The sequence below is a fragment of the Sinocyclocheilus anshuiensis genome, unplaced genomic scaffold (assembly GCF_001515605.1).
Source record: "Sinocyclocheilus anshuiensis isolate Anshui unplaced genomic scaffold, SAMN03320099.WGS_v1.1 scaffold758, whole genome shotgun sequence".
Lineage (NCBI taxonomy): Eukaryota > Metazoa > Chordata > Actinopteri > Cypriniformes > Cyprinidae > Sinocyclocheilus > Sinocyclocheilus anshuiensis.
Genome location: NW_015548126.1, coordinates 1,751,064 through 1,775,709, shown reverse-complemented (window position 1 = coordinate 1,775,709; position 24,646 = coordinate 1,751,064). Strand labels below are relative to the sequence as shown.

The window sequence follows — 24,646 nt, the reverse complement described above, 5'->3', positions numbered from 1 at the left end:
AAAAAAAAAAAAAAAGTGTCTCACACAGCTCCGGGGTGTGAACAAAGGCCTCCTGTAGCGAATATTTGCATTTTTGTAAGAAAAATATCCATATTCAAAACGTAATAATCACTTTAATGTAGCTTGCGCCAACAGTTGTACACGGAAGCAGCTCCGGGCGGATGACGTATGAGGTCAGCGTTGCGCATGCGCCGCTCAGAAGTGACGAACGCGGAAGCACAGGAAGGAGATCAAAACAAAACAACGGTCACTAATTAGAAGTACAAAAGAGTGGGAGACACTTTTTTTTAATGGATGGGCGCTTTTTATTTAACTTCTTTTGGACTGATGCATGCAACACCCGCTGAGTGGCATTAAACAGCTTGAAAGATCAAAGACTATTTTTAATATAACTCTGACTGGATTCGTCTGAAAGAAGAAAGTCATATAGGATGACTTGAGGGTGAGTAATTTATGGGCTAATTTTGGGTGAACTAACCCTTTAATTTGTAAAAAGATTTCACAATATTACAGTTTTTTTATCAAATAAATGCAGCCTTGGTTAGCATAAGAGAGTTTTCAAAAACATAAGAAAAAATATCTTACAGACCCCAAACTTTTGAACGGTATGTTTATTTGTCACATGTAAATACTTTACAAATAATCTTAAGGGCTTTTAAAATCACAAAATGGGCTTTTATTTTGTTATTTTATCTTCCCTTTCAGCAGTTTATGATGTCACTGCTCAGGACAGTTGCTAGTAAAGGGTTTGAAACCAAGTAAATGTCACTCACCCAATCTTGCCCTGCTCCGTCAGATCACCGTCGCTGCTCAGGATAGCCGTCAGCATTCTCAGAGTGGAGTTGCCAGATTTACTCTGGTTGTTCTTCACGCCGAGCAGCCATCTGACCATCAGTTTCAGACCCTGAATCTGAGACAAACAGAGATAGAGACGCATTGAACACACTTTACTCCTCAGTATCATCTCCTGTGAGTGCAAGCTCAGGTGTCATTTTTTTACAATGTAAAGGAGAAGAAGAGAAGAAAAGAAAAGAACCCGTCTATCCATATCTGTAGATGTGAATCACTCTGGTACTTTCTTCAATAAAACGGAATAATAAATGACAAGTCAAGTCTTAGCTGTGTCTTACCTTAGCCAATGTTTCAGGAGAGACTTCATCATCCGGGACCCACAGCTTGGTGGTTTTCTTGCCAGGAATCTTTGCAGCAAACAGAAAATATAGATCATTATCAGATGCCTCAAAACCCGAGAGTGAGGAGAGTCCTTTATTGCTTGGTCTAAAAGTTTGCTAACAAGGGTACAACTAAAAATAACCACTTCTTGTTATAGAAGCAAGGAGACAAATGTATATTCGACTATGTATATTAGAGCACATGACTCGCTTTAAAACCACTGGAAAATGAAATAAAACTATGCCCACAAGGTCAATCAAATCAGTAAACAGGATCTTAAACTTTCTCACACATTTACTCTTATAATTATACTGGGTTGATTTATGCCTTAAGCAAGCACATCCCCATGAAATCACATTCATTCAATAAGTCCAAATTAGTTAATGGTACAGGCAAATAAACATGCATATTTAATGCTGTTCTCTCAACCAGCTATGATATCCATTATCAGCAGGGCTTTCACAAGCATGAAATTTTGGCTGATTTATAGTTATGTAAATCATTTTGATTAATGATTTAAATGTCTAATGCCTTTATTATTTTTTTCTTTCTTTCTTTCTTTCATTCTTTCTTTCTTATATCTTTAATACAGCTTAATATATATATATACATCATAGAAATCTGTTTACTTAAAAAATTACTTAAATTAAAAGTTTATTTATTCAACTTAAAATCACAAAACAAAACAAAAATTTTCTTTTAAGGCTTCATAAACAAATATTACATATTACATAAAAATATTATTAATTATAGGATATTTTATTATTGCCATTATGATATTGGAATATATTGTTCTTAATGCTAGAATATTATATATTTAAATAGATCAACAAAAAGTTTAAATAAATTATATATAAATTATATATGATAAAATGTTATATTTAGTATTGGCAATATTATACATAGGAACGATAATATTTCAGTCCAAAAGATACGCATTTAATAGGGCTGTGCGATATTGAAGAAAAATGGGATATGCGATAACTCATTAAATAATGCGATATTCGATATGCGATACGATAATTCTTAAAGTGCCACATGCTCAAATTAAAACGTTTTACTCAGCTGTTGCTGAGTCAGTTCTGTGAACGTCTATAACTATCTTGTGTCATATATATATGGCTATTTGTATGTATGTATGTACCAAGAGTTTCTGTAAAACTACAACAAATTCCTTGTGTTTGCGCACACTTATGTGGTGAATAAAGCTCATTCTGATTCTAATAAGAAAGCACCCCTACAACAACTTCTGAAAGTGAACGGTAGTGTTTTACTCAAGCATTACATAAAAATGTAATTTTAACATTAGTGTAATCATTTTAACATGAGTTTAGGAACTGAGTAATAAAAAGGAAAAATAAAACGGCTTAGTATTTACTCTTTGAATTCAATATGCACTGATTCTTATTTAAGCTACAAAAGTGTTTTAGGTAAGAGCAGTGAGTGATTTTCTCTTTGTCTTTTGTTCATGGCCCCAAATATTGCAAGCTGTAGTGATATGCATATGTGCATTTGCGATATTTCGATATATTGCACAGCCCTAGTATTTAAATAAATAAATACATACATTTTGGCATTATGATAATGAAATATACTGTTATTAATATTATACACTGGAACAGTCATTTATTTATTTGCAAATTATATTTAGTTTTTATTCACATACATTATATAAATAACATTTAGGCATATCCTAAACAGCCAAAATAGACAAATGTTCAAAAGAGAACAAAAGAAAAGAAAAGAAAAGAAAAAAAAGCACTTACAGTTCACAATGCACGTTAAGAACATCATGCACACCTGAGCAATCCAGAGGCCTTTATATATCAAGTGTGAATTCATTTTGAGTGCTCACATAATGCACTAATTCACCAGAAGGCGTGAAATAAAAATTAGCATTTTTACGCAGTGCATCAAACTGATTGCTGTGTCTTCTCATCAACATTCAGGCTATATCGCGAAACCGTAATAAGCAATGCTATAACTTACCCGGTCGTTCATTAGCAGGTCTTTAACAATGAAATTGGCCACTAAAGATTTGAGCGGAGCTGCAAACTGTTCCGGGGCCAGCATGGCCAGGTGTCCCAGTGTCGTTAAAGGGGTGATGAGCTGTTCCATGTTGTCTGTGTCTAGACTCTTATGCAGAGGCTGTGGCAGATAGAAAGCAATTGGTTAGAATGACAGAAGTTTTAAAATGAATATGGGAAGTTCTCTGTGCCAAGGAAAGTTCATTTCAGAGGCACAGCAAAAAAACATTTTCCAGATATTTTTTGGACCTTAACCCTTTAGGCGCCAGGGTTTTTTTGAATCGAAGTACTACATGTCTGCCATCTAGTGGTAGGGAATACAAATGAGATATTACACCATATTAGGAACTACAGTCTATTTGATTAAGTATGACGTCTTGTCGCAATTTTGCGACTTTGGCACTAAGAGGGTTAACAATCTTACCTCAAATATCTGTGCGAAGTGTGTGTCTCTGTTGGAGAACATGGCATGGATGCAATGGATGGCATATTTGGCCTGGCGAGGAGAACCCTTCTTTGCTTTGTGCTGCAGTACTGGTAAAAGGACTCTAGGGGACAAAAGGAAGTCAAATAGGCAGGAGTGAATGGCACCATCCAACTTTATGGATGACTGTACAGCAAAATAGAAATTAGTTTTCCATTAAAAGTGACAGAGCATCTCAGAAATCAAGAAATGAGAATATGTCTTCAATAAACATAAGCATGTCTGAAACTTTTTAATTGATGGAACAAATCAAGCAGCGTCACTCCTCTTGAATAAAACCCAGATGTGCTTTTCTGATCAGTGTGGGCTATGAGACGGACTCAAACGTACGATTTGATGTGTGGGAAGCTCTCCTCCAGTTTGTTGCCAGTGTTTTTGAAGATTTGCAGCGCAGCCTCTGCAACCTTCTCATCTTCCATTTTCAGACATCCCAGCAAAGACTCAAAGGTCTCGGCAGAGTGGAATGACACAGGGTGGGTGAAGGACAGGACCTGAGCGTAAAGACATTTTACAGCTAAAGAAAACCCATACCTCAAACTAATAATAAAAAGGTTACTTTGTGCTTTTACATGTGTATTGGGGCTGGGCGATAGTAGCTGCTCTCATTTTATTGGGCCAAGCTTCCTAAAAAAAAAATCTGTTTCTCTAAAAACTTTATTGTCGTCTTTGATTTAAAGTTCAGTAGTAAAAATGCTAAAACACTGGAAAGTTTGTCTTTTCCATAAATCAGCGCAAACTGTCTATAAACTATCACTAAAGTGATTCAAAACTTGATTCACCAATTCATTTGTATTATAAATGATACCAGATGTTTTGGGTAATTTGTATGTTTTTGGTAAATTCAGATTTTTAACACTTTGAATCAAACAATAACTGTTTGGTTAAAATAATGGTTCATCTGAAATGAAATGAAATGAAATTAAATGAAATATATAAAGCCAACACGGACACTGTCTAATGTGGGTAACACTTCTACAGATTTATTTACCTTCAGCAGCTCCAGGCCAGCTCTGATCGCTTGCTCGGTCGGGACTCCTTCATCTTCATCATCAGCAGTTCCTTCTATAGATTTGTTTACCTGTTTGATAAGTGCACTGAAGAAAGAGATGAAGGAGTGAGACTGTGCAAATGATAGTACATTTATTCCCGGTATTTAACAGTCTTAATGTACCTGATGGATTCTGTGTCGATATGAACAGGTGCTATCCTCTCCAATAAAAACTTCACCATCTCCAGGAAAGGATTGCTGGGTTGTTTGGGGCTGCCCTGTTTTTTGGTGATTTCTTTCTGTGGGGTGCAAACACAGTCACAAACTGAGACAACTTCAGCAGTGTTGGTAAAAACACGATTTTCCTGCAAGGTGAAGCGATACGGTACTTACCACACAGACTTCGGCCTGCTTACACGAACAGGACGGGCTCACAAGAGTCTCCAGTTGCTTTCTGATCTTCTCGTCCTCCTCAAGAACCTGAGCGAGCTTCTTCACAAAGTCCTGTGTCTTGCCTGGGTCTGGCAGGTTTCCTTCAACACAAAGATGGAGAGATGTTTCCCCCTCAGTGAACGTTTCTTGTTACTACATAAAAGGCAGCTTGTACTTGACAGGAGAATAACTTTAACAGCACTGTGGAGGAGACAACACGACTTACTTGTGATAACCATGACCTTTGAGAATACAGCCTTGTTGTAACTGTCAGACTGGGGGAATAAAAAAAATATTCAAGAATGTTTAAACAGATGCAAACCATGTAATAAAGAAGATTTAGAAAAGCAATAACCAAAACCAAACAACTGTGAGGAAAAACCAACTTTTGGCTGTTTTATAAGATCCAGAAGATCTTTGACGTTGTGTCTCAGCATGTTCTGACACTTCCACATTTCATTCAGAGCTCTATAGGAGAGATGGACCACAACAACCACAATCAACATTCCAAGTCTGCAAATGTATCTTTATAGGTCCAATAATCTCTTTTCAGACCCATAAGCACCTTATAAAATCACTAAACACAACATGAAACAGCTGTTTTCTCTCTCCATAATATGACATATTTCCAAGTCAAACAATATTTAACAGAGCATGGTTCAAAATCAGCTACTCAATTTCTGCACAAGCATAAGTTTTAGATCAGAGGTGCCCAAACTTTTTAATACAATGGAAAATTTTGCATTATATTCAACTATATTAAAAATGTATTATATTGAAAAAAGTAAATAATATAAATAATTACTGAAAAAAAAACAAAATGTTTATTAATTAGAAATGTACATATGCTTCAATAGCATATTTTTTCCTATTTTTTGATATTCCATGGGGGGCCAAAAACAAAGGTCACCAGGCACCAACTACAGGCCTTGGTTTGGGCATCTCTGTTTTAGAATAAAACAAGAATTACTGCACCTACTTGACAGCATTTCCATCCAATGTGGCGTACAAGTAATACAGACACTTCATTCGCTCTGTAGTCTCTAGATTGTGAGGCACAAGATATTGGGCAAAGATCCTCTCCACAAGCAACCTAGTGAAAAACAAACAAATCCGATCTGATCTTTTATATATATTTTTTATATTTAATTTAAATTCCATTAACATTGCACATTGTTTTCTTTGATATGTTATTACCCAAATTCAAATGATCTTAGATGCTATTCAAGTGAGCTCAAATCTCATATTGATGACCCAATCATAACATGAAATTGCATTTGCACAGTTGTCATTACATGCTTTAATGATGCAATTACATTGTAAACCGACTCATCAGTGAGGAGTTCAAAATGGGCACGTGGACAAGCTGTATGCAACACACCAGGAAGGCTTGAAAATGAAAAGTACTGCTCGTTGCAAAGCACAAAAACAACAAGGTCAGAAATGATTACAAGACAGGATAGAGAGTCATGTTTAAAACAAAAAAGGCTGCAAATGAACTCAGCATGTGCATTTAAATTTCAAATGGCCACAAATTGTGACCATCTCTGCATTTCTCATCCTGTGGCTCCAGTCTTGGGTTCAGTGTGGGGCAAATCTATGGTAACAGTTTATTTGAAGCCTGTATATAATAAAACATTACAAAAGGTGTTCTTTGTGCATTGTAATGCATTCACTGTGCCTTATGGACCTGTCCTTATGCTCAAAAATAAAGCTGCCTGAAAGACTAGTGTCACCTATCTGGCCAACACTGCACAGTCTTATTTACATGCGCCTTGCAAATTAAAAAATTTGGTTTGCTGTTATGCATTCTATTGAAGTAGATACACTACTGTTCAAAAGTCAGTGTCAGTTTGATTTTTACTTTAAATAAATTAACTACTTTATTTAGTAAATACACATTAATTTGGTCAATAGTGTTGTTATAAAAAAATATATATTTCGAAGAAAAGCTGTTCTTTTGAACTTTTTTTTATCCATCAAAGAATCCTGAAAAAAAGCAGAAAACAGTTTCCACAAAAAAAATATTAAACACCACTACAGAAATGAGAGGAATAATCAAAATAATAGAAATGTTTCTTAAGCAGCACATTTCTCAAGACTATAGTGATTGGCTGCTGAAAATTCAGTTTTACCTTCAGTGGAACAAATTGTTTTTTAAATATATTAAAGTAAAAACTGTTATTTTCATTTGTAATAATATTTTACAATATTGCTGGATTTTTAAATCAAATAAATGTAGCCTTGATGAGCATAAGACAATCAAAAAACAAACATATCGATCTCAAACCTTTGAACAGTAGTCCATCTCCTCAAGATATGTAGCTGTTTAACCTAGATCAAGTTGTCACAAATGCATGACTTTCATTACTCTTTAAACAATTAGTTAAAATGATTGAAAATCATACACAAAATTACACTGTGTCTTTATTTTCAACTAAAGTGTGTGTATGAATATAGTTAAAGGGGTGGTTGATTGCGATTTCACTTTTTTAACGTTAGTGTGTAATGTTGCTGTTTGAGCATAAACAATATCTGCAAAGTTACTAAACTGAAAGTTCAATGCAAACAGAGATATCGTCGTTTAAAATTCTGGCAGTTTAATGCCTACAAAAACGGCTGGTGGACAACAGGTTTGTAAACAGGCTCATACACATGCAAAACTGTATCGCACATGTGCTACTGTAGTACATTTATTCAGACCGATATTTTGTGCACTGTACAGCCCTAACCAAACAAGTTACAGATTGTAAAAGGAGCTCGAGCTCCTCTTTTAGCGCTATAGGCTACTCCTCCTCAATTTCACGTCCGCCTTCCGCAATGTCGCTCCGCACTGTCGCACAAAGAAATATGTCAGGCACCCCATAAACACAATCAAGCCTAGAAAAAAAACAGTGAACCACCCCTTTAAATCTAGAGATGCACCGATTGCAATTTTCTTGGCCGATTCCGGTTTTTTGTTAGTGTGATCTGCCGCTAAGTCTTTCTTTGGCCTGCGCTCTGGAAATGATCTGTTAATTCTGCTAAACTTGAATTAAAACTGAAACTAAAACTGAAACTAAACTACATAAAAACTAAATAATGATGTGTTAAAAAAATAAAAACTACAATAAAAACAACTGCTTTCTTTGGCGTATATTTGTATACTTTTACTATCTAATCAACCTCAGCATGCATTAATTTTGTGTCGCTATATGTTTGCCTCACGACAGTTAAATTATGCCTACGTCTTTCTTTGGCCTGCGCTCTGGAAATGATCTGTTAATTCTGCTAAACTTGAATTAAAACTGAAACTAAAACTGAAACTAAACTACATAAAAACTAAATAATGCGTTCACAAAATAAAAACTAAACCAAAACTAACAAAAATATGAATGAAACTAATAAAAACTAAACTGAATTTTGTAGCAAATTTGAAACCGATATTAAAATAAAACGAATTTAAAAATTCAAAACTATAATAACCTTGACGTGTAAATTCTTCTATATTCTCATTTGATAAACATGCCCACTGGCTGTCAATGCATCTAAAAACCTTAATGAAATGACTGGACTTTTAATGTCGAGGGGGCAACTGGCAGACTTTTGACACGTGTCATGGCATCAGTACCATCACAGAACTTTTCTCTGTAAACAACAGCATCTCAAATCCTCCGTCCAGCAGTGGTCCTTAAATTCCAACAGCTTGTGAATGACCTTATTAAATCCAATTACACAACAGAGCTCCTTCATACAGCAGATTCTGTTTTATAACAAACTCTTACAGGCTTCACGCCTCATTCAAAGCCTGTCAGACACCAGCAATCTTTTTCAATAGCATCTTAAGTCAACACCGAAAAGGCATTTTTTTTTGCCATTTTTAGGCAGCCACCCAAGTGTAATTTCATATACCGAAGCATATTTAATATTTGATGCTAAAACTCTTTCACGGTTTACAGAGCTTAAGGCCTTCGCAGAGACAGACACAATATCTCAGGACACCTGTTCAGTGATATGTCACGTAATAGGCACATTTCGAGTTGTATTACCCACCCCAAAAAAAACACTCTAAACAGTTAAGATTAGGGCTATTTAAATGAGCAATGAAAATGTTTTGATAGTAAAAATTTGTCAAGCAAAATCTGTCAATTACATAAAATGGCAAACTATGATTTAAGGCTCCAGTATTTTAACTAATTACAATTACATAACCATGTACATAATCGATCAATCATCAAAAACCACTTCTACCAAGACATCTATGTATTTTCCACTTAATGTCTTTGTATTGACTGGAAGCAGCATTCACTACTGACCCAATTTATAAACCATATAGAAAGCTTGAATTTAAAATAGCCAAGGATGTCACAAGTATTGAAAGACCGCCGGCTTATCAACTTCACTCACCGGTCGTCGATGCTGTTCTGGTAGTAAATGTGAAGCAGTTTGTCTTTGATCCAGGAGATCTGCTTGGCTGCTTCTTTGCCTGCCTCCGCCTGTAAGGCGTACTTCTTATAGATCTGAGCCAGACCCATCATAGCCTCCTTTCGGACCCGCCACTGCAAGATAACACGACGGGAAGAGATTATTATATTCTGGTGTAAAAATCATATGAGTAGAGCCAGCAGTAATAAAAACAACTTGGTCAGCAGCCCATGCGAGACAGAAAACAGATATTTTATAGGTACAAGATCGTGTTGTCGTGTTTTTTTTTTTATCTGAAGCAAAATTTACTTTACATATTAGGCATAATTTTTAGTGCTGTCGAACGATTAATCACGATTAATCGCATCCAAAATAAAAGTTTTTCTTTACATAATGTGTGTGTACTGTGTAGGGCTGTGCGATTTGGGGGAAAATATCAAATTGCGATTTTTTTTGACAGATATTGCGATTGTGATTTGAGTTGCTATTTTAAATTTGCAAAGTCAAGCTTCAGCTCAATATTGTCAATAATGTGCAGCACAGTATGGGTATCATTACCCTGCTGAAAATTATTAAAGTATTACATATGTTACATAGGCTGATTTATTCATTTTAAGTATTTGGGATTTTAAGAGCAAGTGGAAAATGTGCTGAATGTTTAATTTCATCCAAGTGAAATTAGCAAGCAGTTAGACTGAATTTACATTCGTTTTAAACGCGGAGCCAGGCGCAAGTCGACACAGGTTGCGCGTGTGCGTCAAGCCTCATCCATACTGCCAGATGCGCTCATGGAGATTTGCGGAGCCGGGTGCGAGTATTAACGAGCATTACGAGACAGGCTGCGTGAGTGCGGCAAGCATGAACGAGCCGGCTCGTCCGTGACGCGGGATTCACGCCGCTGATTAGGAAATCGCAACGTCTCAAATCGCAATTTCGATTCGATTTCGATTAATCGCACAGCCCTAGTACTGTGTATATTTATGTATATATAAATACACGCACATGCATGTATACATTTCAGAAAAATGTTGTTCATATTTTAAATGTATTTATATATAAATTATATGAATATAAATATAGACATGTAAATATTTTCAAAATATATACTGTATATGTGTGTATTTATATATACATAATAAATATACACAGTACACACACATATTATGCAAACAAAAATTGTATTTTGGATGCGATTAATCACTAGACAATGAACTACTCAACCCATGATGCACTACAAGTGATATAACCGAGTAAGCCATAACAATACAATAAAACCCTTTTGAGTATTGAATAAAATATACACTACCATTCAACTTTTGTCAGTAAGATTTTTATATGTATTTTTAAAAAAAGGTCTCAAGGCTGCATTTATTTGATCAAAAACACAGTAAAAACTGTAATATTGTGAAATATCATTACAGTTGAACAAATGGTTTCAATTTTAATATATTTTAAAAAGTAATTTATTCCTGTGATGCAAAGCTGTATTTTCAGCAGCCATTAATCCAGTTTTCAGTGTCACATGATCCTTCAGAAATCATTCTAATATGCTGATTTGCTGCTCAAGCAACATTTCTTATTATAATAAATGTTGAAAACAATTGTGTTGAAAACTGTTAACGATAATTAAATCATTACAAAAAAAGTATGTTTCTTTCAAGAAAAAAAAAGCACTTCCTGACCCCAAACTTTAAAACTGTCTTAAATTCATAAAAGCATCCCTAACATGTCAATTACAATATTGCCTAGATGGGATTTGGAAAAGTGTTTTTAAGACATTAAAGAGGAGAAATCATATTTCTAGCCTGTAGTCACATTTCGCCCCAATATGAATATATCAAAGGAACGGCTGCTTTTGAGGTTTTACCAAGACATAAAAATGACAAAACATCCATTTAGCTTCAGCTGAAGCTGAAAAGCCTGATATGACAGTTCCTGCATAAAACCAAATCTAATGTATGGCAAGCAGAAGCAAACGAGGTGTAATAGGACAAGATGGAGATACGCCTTGACTACTGCGGTGTCATTTGTCCAGAAACACAGAGGGGCCTTCAATTAAATTCCTCCCTGAAAGCGTTTTGAAAAGGCTGAGGAATGGTTATATGTGAGTTATAGTCCAATTTATATTATTCCATCCCCTCTAGCTCAGGGTGGCTAAAGGAGACTGCTGATTAAATTATAGTGAGAAGAAATGGAGTGTGTCTGGAAAGAAACAAGAAGCTAATGTATTCCAGCTCGGCTCTGCCCTGAATGCGGTGATGCCAAAGTCTCTGGTTCATTTGGGGTACTAATGGGAGAAAAGGCCCTCGGATATTATGCATGATATAAAATGACTGCAGCACTAATAAAGAATGTTTAAGAGACAGCAAACAAACAAGCATAAAGACAGCCTGGCAGGTGATCATTGACGAGAGAGAGGTCCTTTTTGGAAGCTGTCACAATGGACACAATGACGTCGTGTCGAATTGCCTCCTCTGGGTCATGTGACCTTACTTTCAAATACTCTGCAGGAGAAAAAAAAACACATGCACAATTTGGTTTAATGTGCATATGCATCATTTTCATTGTCTCATGAATTCAATATAAAAAAAGTATATTGCAATTAAGTAAATACATTTTAAAATAAATAAACAAATACACAAACAAACAACTATTATTTTTATAAAAAGACATACAAAATAAAATATATATATATATATATTCAATTCATTAAAAAAAGGTTTGCAGTAGACAACTTCGAAATTTGGTTTAATGTGTATTCTAATTTTCTTGGCATTGTGATGCATTCAATATATTCAAAAAATAAAAAAGTAATTAATTAATATTAAATATTTAATAATATTAAATAATAAATTTATAAAATAATATATTAAATACATATTCAATACATTATATATAAACATATAAATATATATTTAATACAAAAGTTTGTTTGTTTGTTTATAAAAAGTGTGTTTACAGTGGATAAATTGTGGCAACGACTTTTTCCTGAAACATCACCGGCACCAAGTTTTGAAGAAGCTTTTGACTAGTACCAGGTTGTATTACCCTAAACAATACCTAAATAGCAAACTGTCATTTTTGTTATTTTATTTAGGATAACCTCTTTTCTTAAAAACAACACAATGAATTGTGCACAATAAATGTATTAAGAAAGCAAAGAGGGTCAACCTCAGTTTCATTTGACTTTTATGCTCAATCGTGAAATATAGCTGAGTTGTCAAAGTTAGAAGGGGAACAGTTTGTACCTGTGAGATCTTTTGCCAGGTCTGGATGGTTCATCAAGCAATGGCTGGCAAACTTTACACATTCCAGTCGAACAGGGACATGGATGTCATTAAACCTAAGAAACCACAGCAAACCCAGATGGTCAAAATCTTGCAGCTTGGTCTTGCTATTGAAACTTTTTTTTCTCCAGTTTGTGTACACAGAGAAACAGGTAATTGGACGTGTTGTGCATGAGCTGTACCTCCCAAGGTAGCACTGCCAGAGAGGTTTGTTCTGTGAAGCGAGCTCTGAATCCTTTGCACCAAACATCTTGGCCAGGAGCTTCACAACTTGCAGGCGCTCATCGTTATCATTGCTCTACAAAACACACAAGGGTCTCCCAGTGATATAACTGCAGAAAGCGAGGCCTGTGGCCATTAATTACAGCACAAGGATTGAATGAACCCATTTAGTTGATTTAGCCTCATCGTCATTGTGCTTTGCATAAAAATAAAAGATAAAGGCATGACGTCAAATATGGTACATGGAACAGGCAGCTCCTAACAGACCGATAACATTCATTCATACACTAATCGCAAACTCAACCTGCTTTTGCCAAAATGTATACAAGATTAAAAACACAGCTAACACAAAAGAAAGTAATCGCCTTTGCTGGTTTTTGAAAAATGCTAACTGTGCTTTCAGGCCACGCTGGTTTAAATCTCATGTGAAAGAAAACGAAAGAAAGGATCATTGACTCGGCTGAAGTGTAATAAATTTCATGCAGCGTGTCAGCATCTTTTAGCTCGGGAATGGTATATTCATTTATTAGAAACACCCAACTTTTAAGCAGTTTTAACTTTCAGGTAACTTGCAAACAACTGAACCAAGTTTTCCATTGTCACAAAAACACAATGTCAGGTAAGCCATTGAAGGGTGGAATTTATTTGGCTATTAAAACACCATAAGTATCATGAGGTTCTGACCACAGTTAATATACTCAAGGTTTTGAAGAGGTTTTTTACCCCCACAGGCTGCAAAAGCCATAAACAAGGCACTGCTTCTGTGGCGTTGTGAGATGTTAATCATGAGTTATCACAGATGTCCTAGAGGCTCAATAAGGGTTTCATTACACAGGTAGCACGCATTCCTAGAAGTAGCCAAATATCCACCCAAAACTAGACCTCTTACCAGCCTGACATTAGAAGGGGACAGAAAGATTTAGTAGTTAACCTAGTGTCAAGCTCTAATCTAACAGCGTTATCAATAAATAATAACGATGCTAATAACTACGCTTTCAAAAATGTGTTAGTTATCAGTAAATAAAGAGTAAAATGTGTTTTCATGTAAAAACTGATCAAGTTTGTTTAGCATTAGCTAATAGATGTGTTTCAAACATGTTACAATACTGCATATCTGAACTCTTGGTAGCTTCAGAAGCTGTTAAAATGAACAAAATCCCTTCTTCAAAATATCTTTAATACTTTTTGAGTTACAGACCTGCAAACTTTGGAGAAAAAACTTGAAAAGTGCTCTTTCCCCATTTTTGAATGTCACCACCAGCACATAACGCAACAAAGATAGCTAAAGTCAACAGATTTCACTAATAGACCTACCAATCTCTGTGTAAAAATAACATACTGATGCTGCCATCTTTCTGAAGTCATTTTTAACCCCCTGTAATTTGGCTCTGAAGGGAAACTTTTGGAAAACTTGATCATCAAATTAACCATGCATTTTTTCACAAGCAAAAACACTGAGACAGTTTTATCTAAGACCCTGAAAGATGACATAACACTATGTATCGTCAACAAGCCATCTTACCTTGAGCTTGAACTCCAGCTGCGGCAGGACGGACAACAGTAGATGGCTGTCGATGTTATAGAGCTCCAGGATTAGGTCAAAGACATGTTCTGACAGATCACTGACTGAAGTCTTCCCCAGCATCAGCACCTGGTTAAAGAACTGAGACACCAAACTGTACATCACACACTGTAACCATCAGCATCTACTGCATGTCACTGGAAAACGGCACCCCTTCAAACTCACTGCATAACCGTCTGGCATCAGCACATAACATGGCGTCGATTAGAGATTAGTGTGAGGAAGCTGGTATTAGATTGAAATAAAAAAAGTAAGTGGCTTCATCTATAGGAGCTATAGGTACAGGCCATCTCCAACAGAATAGAAATAGAAATCAGGCCTTGCTGATCTATTATGAGTTATTGAGAAGGATTCTCCTCCACACTTATTCTCACTATCTCTAGCGCTTTTAATGAGCACTGCAGGGAATAGAGTTCATAGCATAACAGCGCTGCATGCTCCTGCGGGTGTTGCTGATGAATGTGTTTAAGCTCAACATGCCATTTGAGCATGGAGAGGTGCTCTTGATCTCCGGTTAATGTTGCAAGCCTCAACGAGTTTTCAACAGCGAAAGGGCTGGAGTCAAATCATTGAGGTTCATTAGGGATTATTCACAATTTACATAAATGAGAAGACCTTTCTTGTACCCTTGTACAAGCATTCAGCATGATTTCGGCACAGCCGACGAGAAGTAGGGTGTACATTCTATATACAGTTAACTATAATAAATCACGTTTACTCACGTTTGTAATGTACGGCTCTATGGCCTGAGCGGTTCTCTTCAGCAAGGCTTTGGCCAGATCGTACGCTTGCTTGTTGAGGTTCTGAAAGACAAGATGGAGCAATGAAAAATTTATTTTCTTGTTTTGTGTAAATCTCATGAAACTAGTCAAGAAAAAAAATAAAGAAAGAAAATTAAACCTATGTTAAGAGCTGTTAAGGTTGTTTTATATCTTGCCCTTTTTCATTGTCATGTAAATAAATATGTAAATCATATTTGGTTAACCAGAACAGTATCCAGGAGTTCCTGTGAGACAGAGTCGCCTTCACAAACAATTGAGCTCATGAGATCCACCATATGCATGTGCACTTTCTGGTTGTGTCCATTGCTAAAAAGAAAAAAAAATGGTAAGCACAGGAACTGACCTAAAATCAGGCGCATTAGGCAGTCAAAGTAGAGGAGTGGAAGATGGGAAGCAAACGCAATGGGGCAGACAAAACAGAAACACTTCTACATTTTTCCATTTACACATTTACAGCAAGAGCAGAGCGCTGCAGTGTCCCGCTCATAGAGGACATTTCTGACTGAGCGAACATCACTGGCTGAGATGAATCACCCCCATATGCAGCCTTTATAGCGCACATGCAATGAAGGGTTTCCACCTGGGATTCGCACGCATCATTGTCATCTGACCGAATGCAGGGAAATAATATCAGCGAGCAGGAGGCTGACAGCTCATTAGGACATAACAAATAGGCTGCAGCTTCACATTTACATCAAACAGAAAACAGAAAACAGTAAACCACGGAGACGCTTTACTGAATTATGAGTCGCTATAGCAAGAATCGCCATTGAGCTCTCTAACCAAATGGCAGCACCTTTACAGGACTACAAAAATTACTAGGTGCTACATTTCATACAATGACATTTTTGGCAATATCGCCAATAAACACTTTGTATGGCAATTAAGCAACATCTGAATCATCACTAAAAACATACCCGTTTAAAATGTATTAAAACTTTTTACTTATAATATATATGTTGGCAAATATTGATTATCATATGACTATGTATTTTCATATTTTACATAATTTTTTTAATAAAATCATCTTTTTATATTATCTTAAAGTTAATTAATATTTAGCCTTGTTTATATTGGAAAATGTGAAAAATAGATATGCATTATTTTTAACTAGATTTTTTTTTTTTTTGACTATCGAAAAGATTTTTGCTGTGTAAAAAAATATGTTTGTGTGTGTAACATAAATAAATCAAATATAAAAATGTTCATGTTTATGTTAACATCAATGTTAATAATATAAATAGAAAGTAGGGATGCGCCGATCCGATATTCATATCGGGTATCGGCACCAATAGTGCCATTTTTCTCGGATCGGGTATCGGTCAGAGAGGGCCGATCCAAATCCGAGATTTTTTTTTTTTTTTTCCCGATTGTGCGAATTATTCTGTGTTACTTCTGAAGCCATACGATAGCTTAATGTGAGCTACATATGAATATTTAAGTCCTTACATTAAAGTTCACACAAACTCTTTTCTCCGCTGTGGCTGTCAGTCATTCGTTCAGCCTTTAAACCCTGGTCGCGTTCGGTTACAGCAGTCAGCTCGGTAAAGCTCTCTGCAAGATCATTCTGTGTTCCCATTATACAGATATATAAATTCTACATTTATTTAAATGAGGGAAAAAAACTTCACTGGTATCGGATCGGTATCTGTATCGGCCAATACCGAACCCTAGGTATCGGAATCGGTATCGGAGGTCGAAAAAGGCTGATCGGAGCATCCCTAAAAGAAAGCCTAATAGTAAAAACATTGTTTTTTATATTTTATTTATATTATTACGTATATATTTAAATATAATAATAATAACATATTTACATTTTTTAAACTGGAATTATGCAAATACAAAATATTGGCAAAAAGACAGATGTTTATTTCCGCTATATCAAACTCTTGAATGGATAGACCTGACCAACAAACTAGTGTTGGGCGATATGACGATATTATATATTGGCAAAAAGACAGATGTTTATTTCCGCTATATCAAACTCTTGAATGGATAGACCTGACCAACAAACTAGTGTTGGGCGATATGGTCATTTTTCAAATCGTCATATCGCCAGTCCGTGAGATCGCCGATAGATGATATTATCGTGCATGGGTGGGTGGGGGCAAGAGAGAGAGACTCTCTGTACTTATCATACTCTCTTCACGTGATCAGTGAAATCTGACTCCTGCTACAATGTGCCGCGGCCGTGACCACGTCAAATTTCAACTCGCACATTCTCAAAAATTGGTCGCAGTCTAGAGCTCTGTATATAGGCCGTTCAGATTACTTGTTAAAGTGCAACGAAATACCTTATATCAGCAGACGATATGTGTCAGTGTTTGTGGTTGGAGACTCCTTCATCGGCTACAGGCTCCTCTTTTGCTCGCGTGTGTGTGTGTGTGTGTGTGTGTGTGAAATACAGTGCTGAATGAAAAAGTGGGGCAATTTGATAATAATAGCCGAATTATAATGGGCCGCCTAATAATAATAATTATTATTATTATTTAATACATTAATAGGACAATGAGCCTAATATCGTCTTGACTATCGACAAAGACATCTGCTATCGTCGATATCTCTGACTATCGAAACACTGCCTTATATCAGCAGACGATGTACGTCTGTGTTTGTGGTTGGAGACTCCTTCTCCGGCTACAGGCTCTAATCCTCATTTGTGCAAGTGTGAAATGTGGTGCTGAAGTGAAATAGCTGGGCAATTTGATAATAATAGCCGAATTATAATGGGCCGCCTAATAATAATAATTATTATTATTATTTAATACATTAATAGGACAATGAGCCTAATATCGTCTTGACTATCGACAAAGACATCTGCTATCGTCGATATCTCTGACTATCGTCGATACACGATACTATCGTCACAACCCTACAACAGACTAACTTGATTACTTGGAAAAGTGATCGAGTGAGTCAAATATATACACGTAATTAGGGCCGCGCGATTTGGAGAAAAAATCTAATTGCGATTTTTCTGATCAAAACTGCGATTTGCGATTTAAAATGTGATTTATAACTATTTCATAAAAGAGCTACAGGTTTGTTGTGGTGGTTTTAACAGCACCAAAGAAATACCAAGTATTATCACAAACTATGCTACTGTTTATTTAAAACCTCTTAAACATTGTGGCCATTTTTTTTTATAAAGCTGTCATGATGCAAACATCTGTCATGACAAATTAAGAAAATAACTACAGTATCTTAATTAAAGTTAAATTAACAATTATATATAAAATATTAAACTTTTAAGAACCCAAACACACTGTAAACAATTCTACATCAGTAAAACACTGACCATAACCTACATTAAGGTTGAAACAATGACAGCAAAAGTTTTTGCCATTTAACCCTCTGGGGTCTGAGGGTGTTTTGGGGCCCTGGAGAAGTTTTGGCATGCCCTGACATTTGTTTTATTTCAGTATCTTAAAAAAATGTAATGGCTAAAGCCTGACGGTAAATTCTGGGTTATTTCTCTCAGCGCGTCTTCTTCCAGAAACAAAAAGTAGCCGGGATGAACTCTTCACGTTTGTTTACGTGGAGGCTATGTGGGCGTTTACATGCGCGCGCGTCTCACGTGAATGTTTAGAATCTGAAAAGCGCGATCGGCTCGTGGGCGTGACTGCATTAGATATTATGAGTTGAGACGGGAAAACTGGACATCGCGTATGTTTCATACGGATTACTTTTAACAGAGAATATTTGTTTTGGACATGACTTCGTTAATTTAAAGGTAGACATTTCAGGCTTTCTATACATATACTGGCCTTTTGGCCATGCATTCATCATAGATTTGTCTGTGATACTTCTGCAGGTGCTGATACAGGTTGGTTGTGTTGCCTCGCGAGGTCGACACAGACGTTCGGCAGGTTTTACAAAGTACTTGCCTTTGAAGTACATCAGAATGTCGAAATCCAAAATAATTCCAAACATATGCGGTGCTTTTTCGTTTAGGTATAACAAGTCGTCTGCAGACACACTTTGTTGGGAAGTTGAACTGCTGCTCCCGCTCGCGCTTATCTTTTCCAAATGGCGTTATTTGCTGGTTCAGTCAGTGCAGTGAATGCCCCCTATTGGTTAAACTCTGCATCAAAGTAAAATGCGCATGAAGCAAACTGTCAAAAACTACGTAGATGCTTGTTAAATCTCTGATAGTCCTTCATCGAAATAATCGCAGCTCTTCCGATTTGAAAATCGCACCCTTTCAAATCACGATTTCGGTTTACAAACGATTAATCGTGCAGGCCTACACGTAATAGTATTAATGAATAAAATCAAAATATAAAATTACATTTTTTGGCTATATTGAACTCTTGAATGGACAAACAAGAACAACAGACTCACTTGATCACTTGGAACAGAGTTCTGTAGAGCTGAGTAAAGATCTCATTGCTGTCCTCCAATTCAAAGCAGATGTTGTAGGACTTCACCCAAGCGATGTTCTAGAGAGCCAGAAAGGGAAAGACAAGGTCAGATGCTTGTTCAAAAACCATTGTAAGACCTTGCTTTTCTATATTAGTTGGGTGCCATACCTCCAGCAGATAAAAATATCGATTAAACTGGGCACTCTTGGTGTCTTCCAACCCTTTCAGCTGTCGAGTTATGAACATGAAAATATCCTGAGTGGAAAAGAAGAGCAGAGTGTTTTAATATTTTAAGCACCTGTGAAGGCAATGCATGAGAGACAGCAGTTATTTTAGTATTTTCTGCTGAACAACTCGATCCGTTGCTGTCTTTCGTTCAAGGTGAAGAAAAACAGACACACAAATATCACCTTCAAAATTTCAGCACATCGGTTTTAATGCACACTAATACAATTAAAATTAAGTTTCTTTCCCAAAACAAACCACAATTTTACTTAACTGGGCCATAAAAGACTTAGTATTGTGCTGGTCATGTGATCTCAACATGAGTCATCACGGTGGGAATTTAAAACGTAATTATAGATGCAAACATTCATGGTTCTTCACTGACATATGCAAGAACTAACACTGCAATCAAATCAATAGATGTTGAGTTTTCCAACCTTAAGTTTATCAGGTGATGTGTACGGTGCCTCAGGGGCATAGATGCGAAATATATCTGCAAGACAGCAGGCCACAAGTAGTCTGACATCTTTGTCTGGGTGTTTGAGGAAAAAATCCGAGGCGAGATGCAAGGCCAAGTTCAGATAGAGTTCCTTCTCCTCCTCTGAGTCCTGGTCCATGTCCATGAAGGTTTTCACCACCATCTGATTTTGAAAAGCACCATAGAGCCGTGTGTCAACCACGCATCCAACTAACAGTGTGATGTAAGACACTCTAATGGAAAACACACTTTCACTTGGCAGTCTTACTTAAAAATAGACATAAGTGACAAGGCCACTGAGGGAGGAAACGCCATCTACAAGCTGTAAAAACAGCTTGAAATACGAGCAGAAAAATTATAATTTCATTCTGTGTGATAAAAACTCAGCTGAGGTTTAGAGATGTTTTGCACAAAATATTTCTGCTAAAATAACCAAGGAGAAAAAAAAATCATCACAAATATGGATCAATCTACAAAAATCTATAAATAGAACTTCAAATTAATTATTAATTCTGGTTACTGAATGTTTTGACATTGTTAAATAAAACTCAAACTATTATAAAATCGTTTTTGTTAACTGAAATAAAGATGAAATAAAATAAAATACATAAAAATATAAACGTTAGACTACAGAAATTTACAAAATTTGTTAATTTCTAAAATTACTATAACTAAAAGATTAATATAAATATTTTTTTTAAATGACAACAGAACATAAAATGACATTTTTTTTAAATTTTAGTTCAAGTACAAAAATTACTAAAACTGAAATAAATAAGTTAAATAGATTTTTTTAAATAAATGGCAAATAAACTTAAAATTAGTACAATTTTCAGAATATTTTGCTGAAATACTAAAATTACTAAAACTTAAATTTAAGCCATATAGAAATACTACAAAAAATAAAAATTTAAATCAAAAACACATTAAAAATCCAAAAATATATATTAAAAAGCTATTTCAAAGTAATATATTTAGATTTATATATTTATATATTCATACATAAATATAAATTCACACTGGTTACTCGTTAATTGTATGAAAAGACTTGCAGGCTATATCTAACCGAAGAGTTGGACAAGCTTCAGTACTCATTATTCATTGTAATTACACAGAAAAAAACATTCAGCACTATTAATAAGCTGTTTCCACTTGGGTGAATGACAGATTGCTCCTCACCTTCAGTCTCCGAACCATCTCCTCCTTGGAGATCTTATCGGAGATCTCCTTCACCCCCGGCGGGTAGGTGATTTTGCCGTCTGTGGCTCGATTCTTGGAGTGAGCCATGCTCTCCAATCAGTGCTTGCTGCAAACATGTCAAACCAAAAAAAAGACTTGAATATGTCAGCGCACAACACTAAGTGGGCAGGGAATTTTCATCAATTACTTTTTTGGAGAAGAATGTACTGTTAAAGAAATCATCCAGTGGATCTTGAATATGGATTTGACTTTGACTACACCCAGAAAAAAGAAAAAAGAAAAAAAAAAGAGGCAAAATCAGTTTGTTTTTCAAAAATTGCAGGATGTCAGCCAAAACCTCACCTCCTGTGGACAGTTAAATATTGATGGCACTAAAGAGCAGTGTCAACAGACATTTAAATTCAAAGAAATGCTATACTTTCAATTCAAGTTGATGTGCACAGAGGTTTTGCTGATTAGCAAACTAAAACGCAACACCCACACATGAATTACAACACCAAGCAGACTAATCTAAATAGACAAGACAAAAATGCAAATGAAAACAACTGCATAATAAGTGTTGCACATAATCATCAGCTGTAATTCATTATAATAAACCGCTAAATTAAGCCTACTGACATAATGAAGAGTAAAAATTAAGTAAAGACCCCATGAAATCCTTCTTCAACAGGAATGCAGGATGTATTGGAGGGCTTGTAATTTTTTGCTTTGATTGGACAAGAAAAAAATGTATATACTGTGGAGATGTCAATATTTCAGCCAATTCTTCCAAAAGAAAAAGACTGTAAATTTGAAATGTTAATGTAAATTGTTAAAAACAACTGCCAATGTGTATAATAGAAATTTTTTTTTTTGCTAAACTTGCAATGAAATGGAAGTATTGATATATTTTCCATACTGTGACGTATATCTGCATGTAACAGAGCACTGAAAAAATTGTAGGCCAGGAACTTGGTACTATGCACCAGTTGATTGGATTTTAAAATGTGGGCGCTGCACTCAAAAATTAATCCGATCTTGAAAGGCAATTGCGGAGGGGCGGAGCTTAAGCATTCTAAAAGAATGGAGAAGTCCAGCATATAGAGAAAAATGTGTTTTTAAACAGAAGATTGAATTATGACATTTAAATTAAGAAAAAAATTTTTTTTTAAAAGAGAAATATACATGCATGAATCATTCACAATATCTATAATATGAATTTACAAATTAGGTCAATTTTTATTTCATGCGGACTTCACGAAAAAAAATACTTGTATTTGCAATATAACAATATTTTTTTGTGGAAATATATAAAAATATAAAATAAAAATATACATGTTATAATTAGTGTGTGTGTGTGTGTGCATATATATATATATATATATATACACACACACACAACATTATATATCCAGCATACGTAATAATAACTTAAAAATAATGACTTATAGTTAATTCTAATTAATTATTTTAAAAAATACTTTGATTTGGATTTCATGAGGTCTTTAAATACACAGTAGAAGAATAAATTAGTCAAAATGCAAATAAACGCATTATAGGTGCTTTGCGTTTCCTCCAAGAGCGATCCATAAAGTAATAACACCACAATTACGCAAGAAATTAATAATGCAAGGTGAGGTGAAAATAGCTGTCATTTCTAAGCAGGTTCATCACAGTCCAAGTGTTTCACAATCCCCGCAAACGCCAAACACATAACGTTACAGCAATTTACAACACCTCTATGCATGCAATTAGCAAACAATGTAAAGTACACAACGCATTTCCAGCTATTTACAGACACCATTACAACGATTTTGCACGGGGAAAAAGAGAGGCTTACAGTCTGACAGCAGGTTGACTTTCTGAACTAACGTCTTTGTGCAGCACAACCAGGACAAAATACAGTCTTGATCACATAGCAGCGGTCATCTCATTCCTTTGACAGTGCTTTATTCCATAGAAACCGAGATAACACCCCTAAGGGGGTGTTTACAAGCTAAAATTCATTGCACACCACTACAGCTCCCCTGTTACTATCTACATCCAATGCACAACAGCACGTCCCATCTCAATAGGCAACAGACCCATGAGAAAAACGAGTGCAAACTACAACAGTAGAATCTACAAATGTGTTTTAGATCAGATTTTAAAGGAGGCTGAAGCGGTTTACGAGCAGCTAAGCTAAGCTAAGCTAACAGAGCTAAAAAACAAACACTCATTTGCATGTACACACACGAGGCATCAGGAGAAAGTGCACGGCCCTCTTTTGCAATGAAAACGGCCACGAAAACACACGTTACACCTAAACCAACAACAACTGTCATTGCAATTTGCGTTTTGAGTAGAGAACGAGCAAATTTGGGGGGAGACAGTGAGAGTGAGAGTCAGTTATCCTCGCATGGGTTAACAGAAGAATAGACAACCAACCGCCGAAAAGGAAAAAGCACCTACTAAAACAGCCACGAAATAATAATTCCCAATAATGGACTCCAATCGGCGCGGGTCGATTCCACTCGCTTGCGGTTTAAATTCAAACAGACGTTTAACATTACCTTATTGGGAAAAGTGCGCGCTCCACTCGCTTCTCCCACCACTGTGATCCTCCTGTCGGCTTCAAAATGGCGCCAATTTGTCCCTATCTGCGCCAGTCAGTGCAGCTCCGCTCAATACAGATCCTTCACGTCCCTCCTCCGCTCGAGTTTATTTATTTAAGGACATGACTCTGTTTTTGTGATTATATTAGCGGGTTGGGTTTGGAAAAAGAAATAAACTGCTATAATAGTGATGTAAGTGTATAAACGAGCGTTTATGTTGAGTCGCTAGCGGGTTGGAGTGTGGTGTAACAGTGACACCTATAGGGGTATGACAGCGGTCTCCGCCTTCATATACAAATATTTGACAGTTGCAATGGATGGATAAAGGCACTGCACCAGTGTTGCTAAAATAAATGAAATAAAATATAATACAGTCATTAAAAACATCTTTAGCTGCATCAGTATGTATTAAAATAATTAAAATG

The 24,646-nt window shown here is 35.9% G+C and overlaps 1 protein-coding gene and 1 pseudogene across 1 annotated transcript in view; both read right to left on the bottom strand.

Annotated features, from left to right (window-relative positions):
- The window catches only part of LOC107704775 (sister chromatid cohesion protein PDS5 homolog B-like), a 37,009-nt gene extending 12,552 nt beyond the window's left edge, over window positions 1-24,457 (bottom strand). The window contains exons 1-23 of the mRNA XM_016507796.1: window positions 24,180-24,457; window positions 21,628-21,754; window positions 20,408-20,611; window positions 19,914-20,000; window positions 19,726-19,823; window positions 15,579-15,687; window positions 15,322-15,420; window positions 14,540-14,680; window positions 12,978-13,093; window positions 12,757-12,851; window positions 11,898-12,012; window positions 9,491-9,673; window positions 6,084-6,197; window positions 5,491-5,572; window positions 5,331-5,379; window positions 5,066-5,205; window positions 4,856-4,971; window positions 4,673-4,778; window positions 4,015-4,175; window positions 3,625-3,748; window positions 3,163-3,321; window positions 1,131-1,199; window positions 774-910 (exon numbers count right to left, since the gene is read on the bottom strand). Of these exons, the coding sequence (XP_016363282.1) occupies window positions 774-910; window positions 1,131-1,199; window positions 3,163-3,321; window positions 3,625-3,748; window positions 4,015-4,175; window positions 4,673-4,778; window positions 4,856-4,971; window positions 5,066-5,205; window positions 5,331-5,379; window positions 5,491-5,572; window positions 6,084-6,197; window positions 9,491-9,673; window positions 11,898-12,012; window positions 12,757-12,851; window positions 12,978-13,093; window positions 14,540-14,680; window positions 15,322-15,420; window positions 15,579-15,687; window positions 19,726-19,823; window positions 19,914-20,000; window positions 20,408-20,611; window positions 21,628-21,735 (2,612 nt within the window). The 5' untranslated portion in view covers window positions 21,736-21,754; window positions 24,180-24,457. The remainder of the gene's footprint in view (window positions 1-773; window positions 911-1,130; window positions 1,200-3,162; window positions 3,322-3,624; window positions 3,749-4,014; window positions 4,176-4,672; window positions 4,779-4,855; window positions 4,972-5,065; window positions 5,206-5,330; window positions 5,380-5,490; window positions 5,573-6,083; window positions 6,198-9,490; window positions 9,674-11,897; window positions 12,013-12,756; window positions 12,852-12,977; window positions 13,094-14,539; window positions 14,681-15,321; window positions 15,421-15,578; window positions 15,688-19,725; window positions 19,824-19,913; window positions 20,001-20,407; window positions 20,612-21,627; window positions 21,755-24,179) is intronic.
- Window positions 22,694-24,646, bottom strand: part of LOC107704697 (NEDD4-binding protein 2-like 2) — a 4,875-nt pseudogene continuing 2,922 nt past the window's right edge.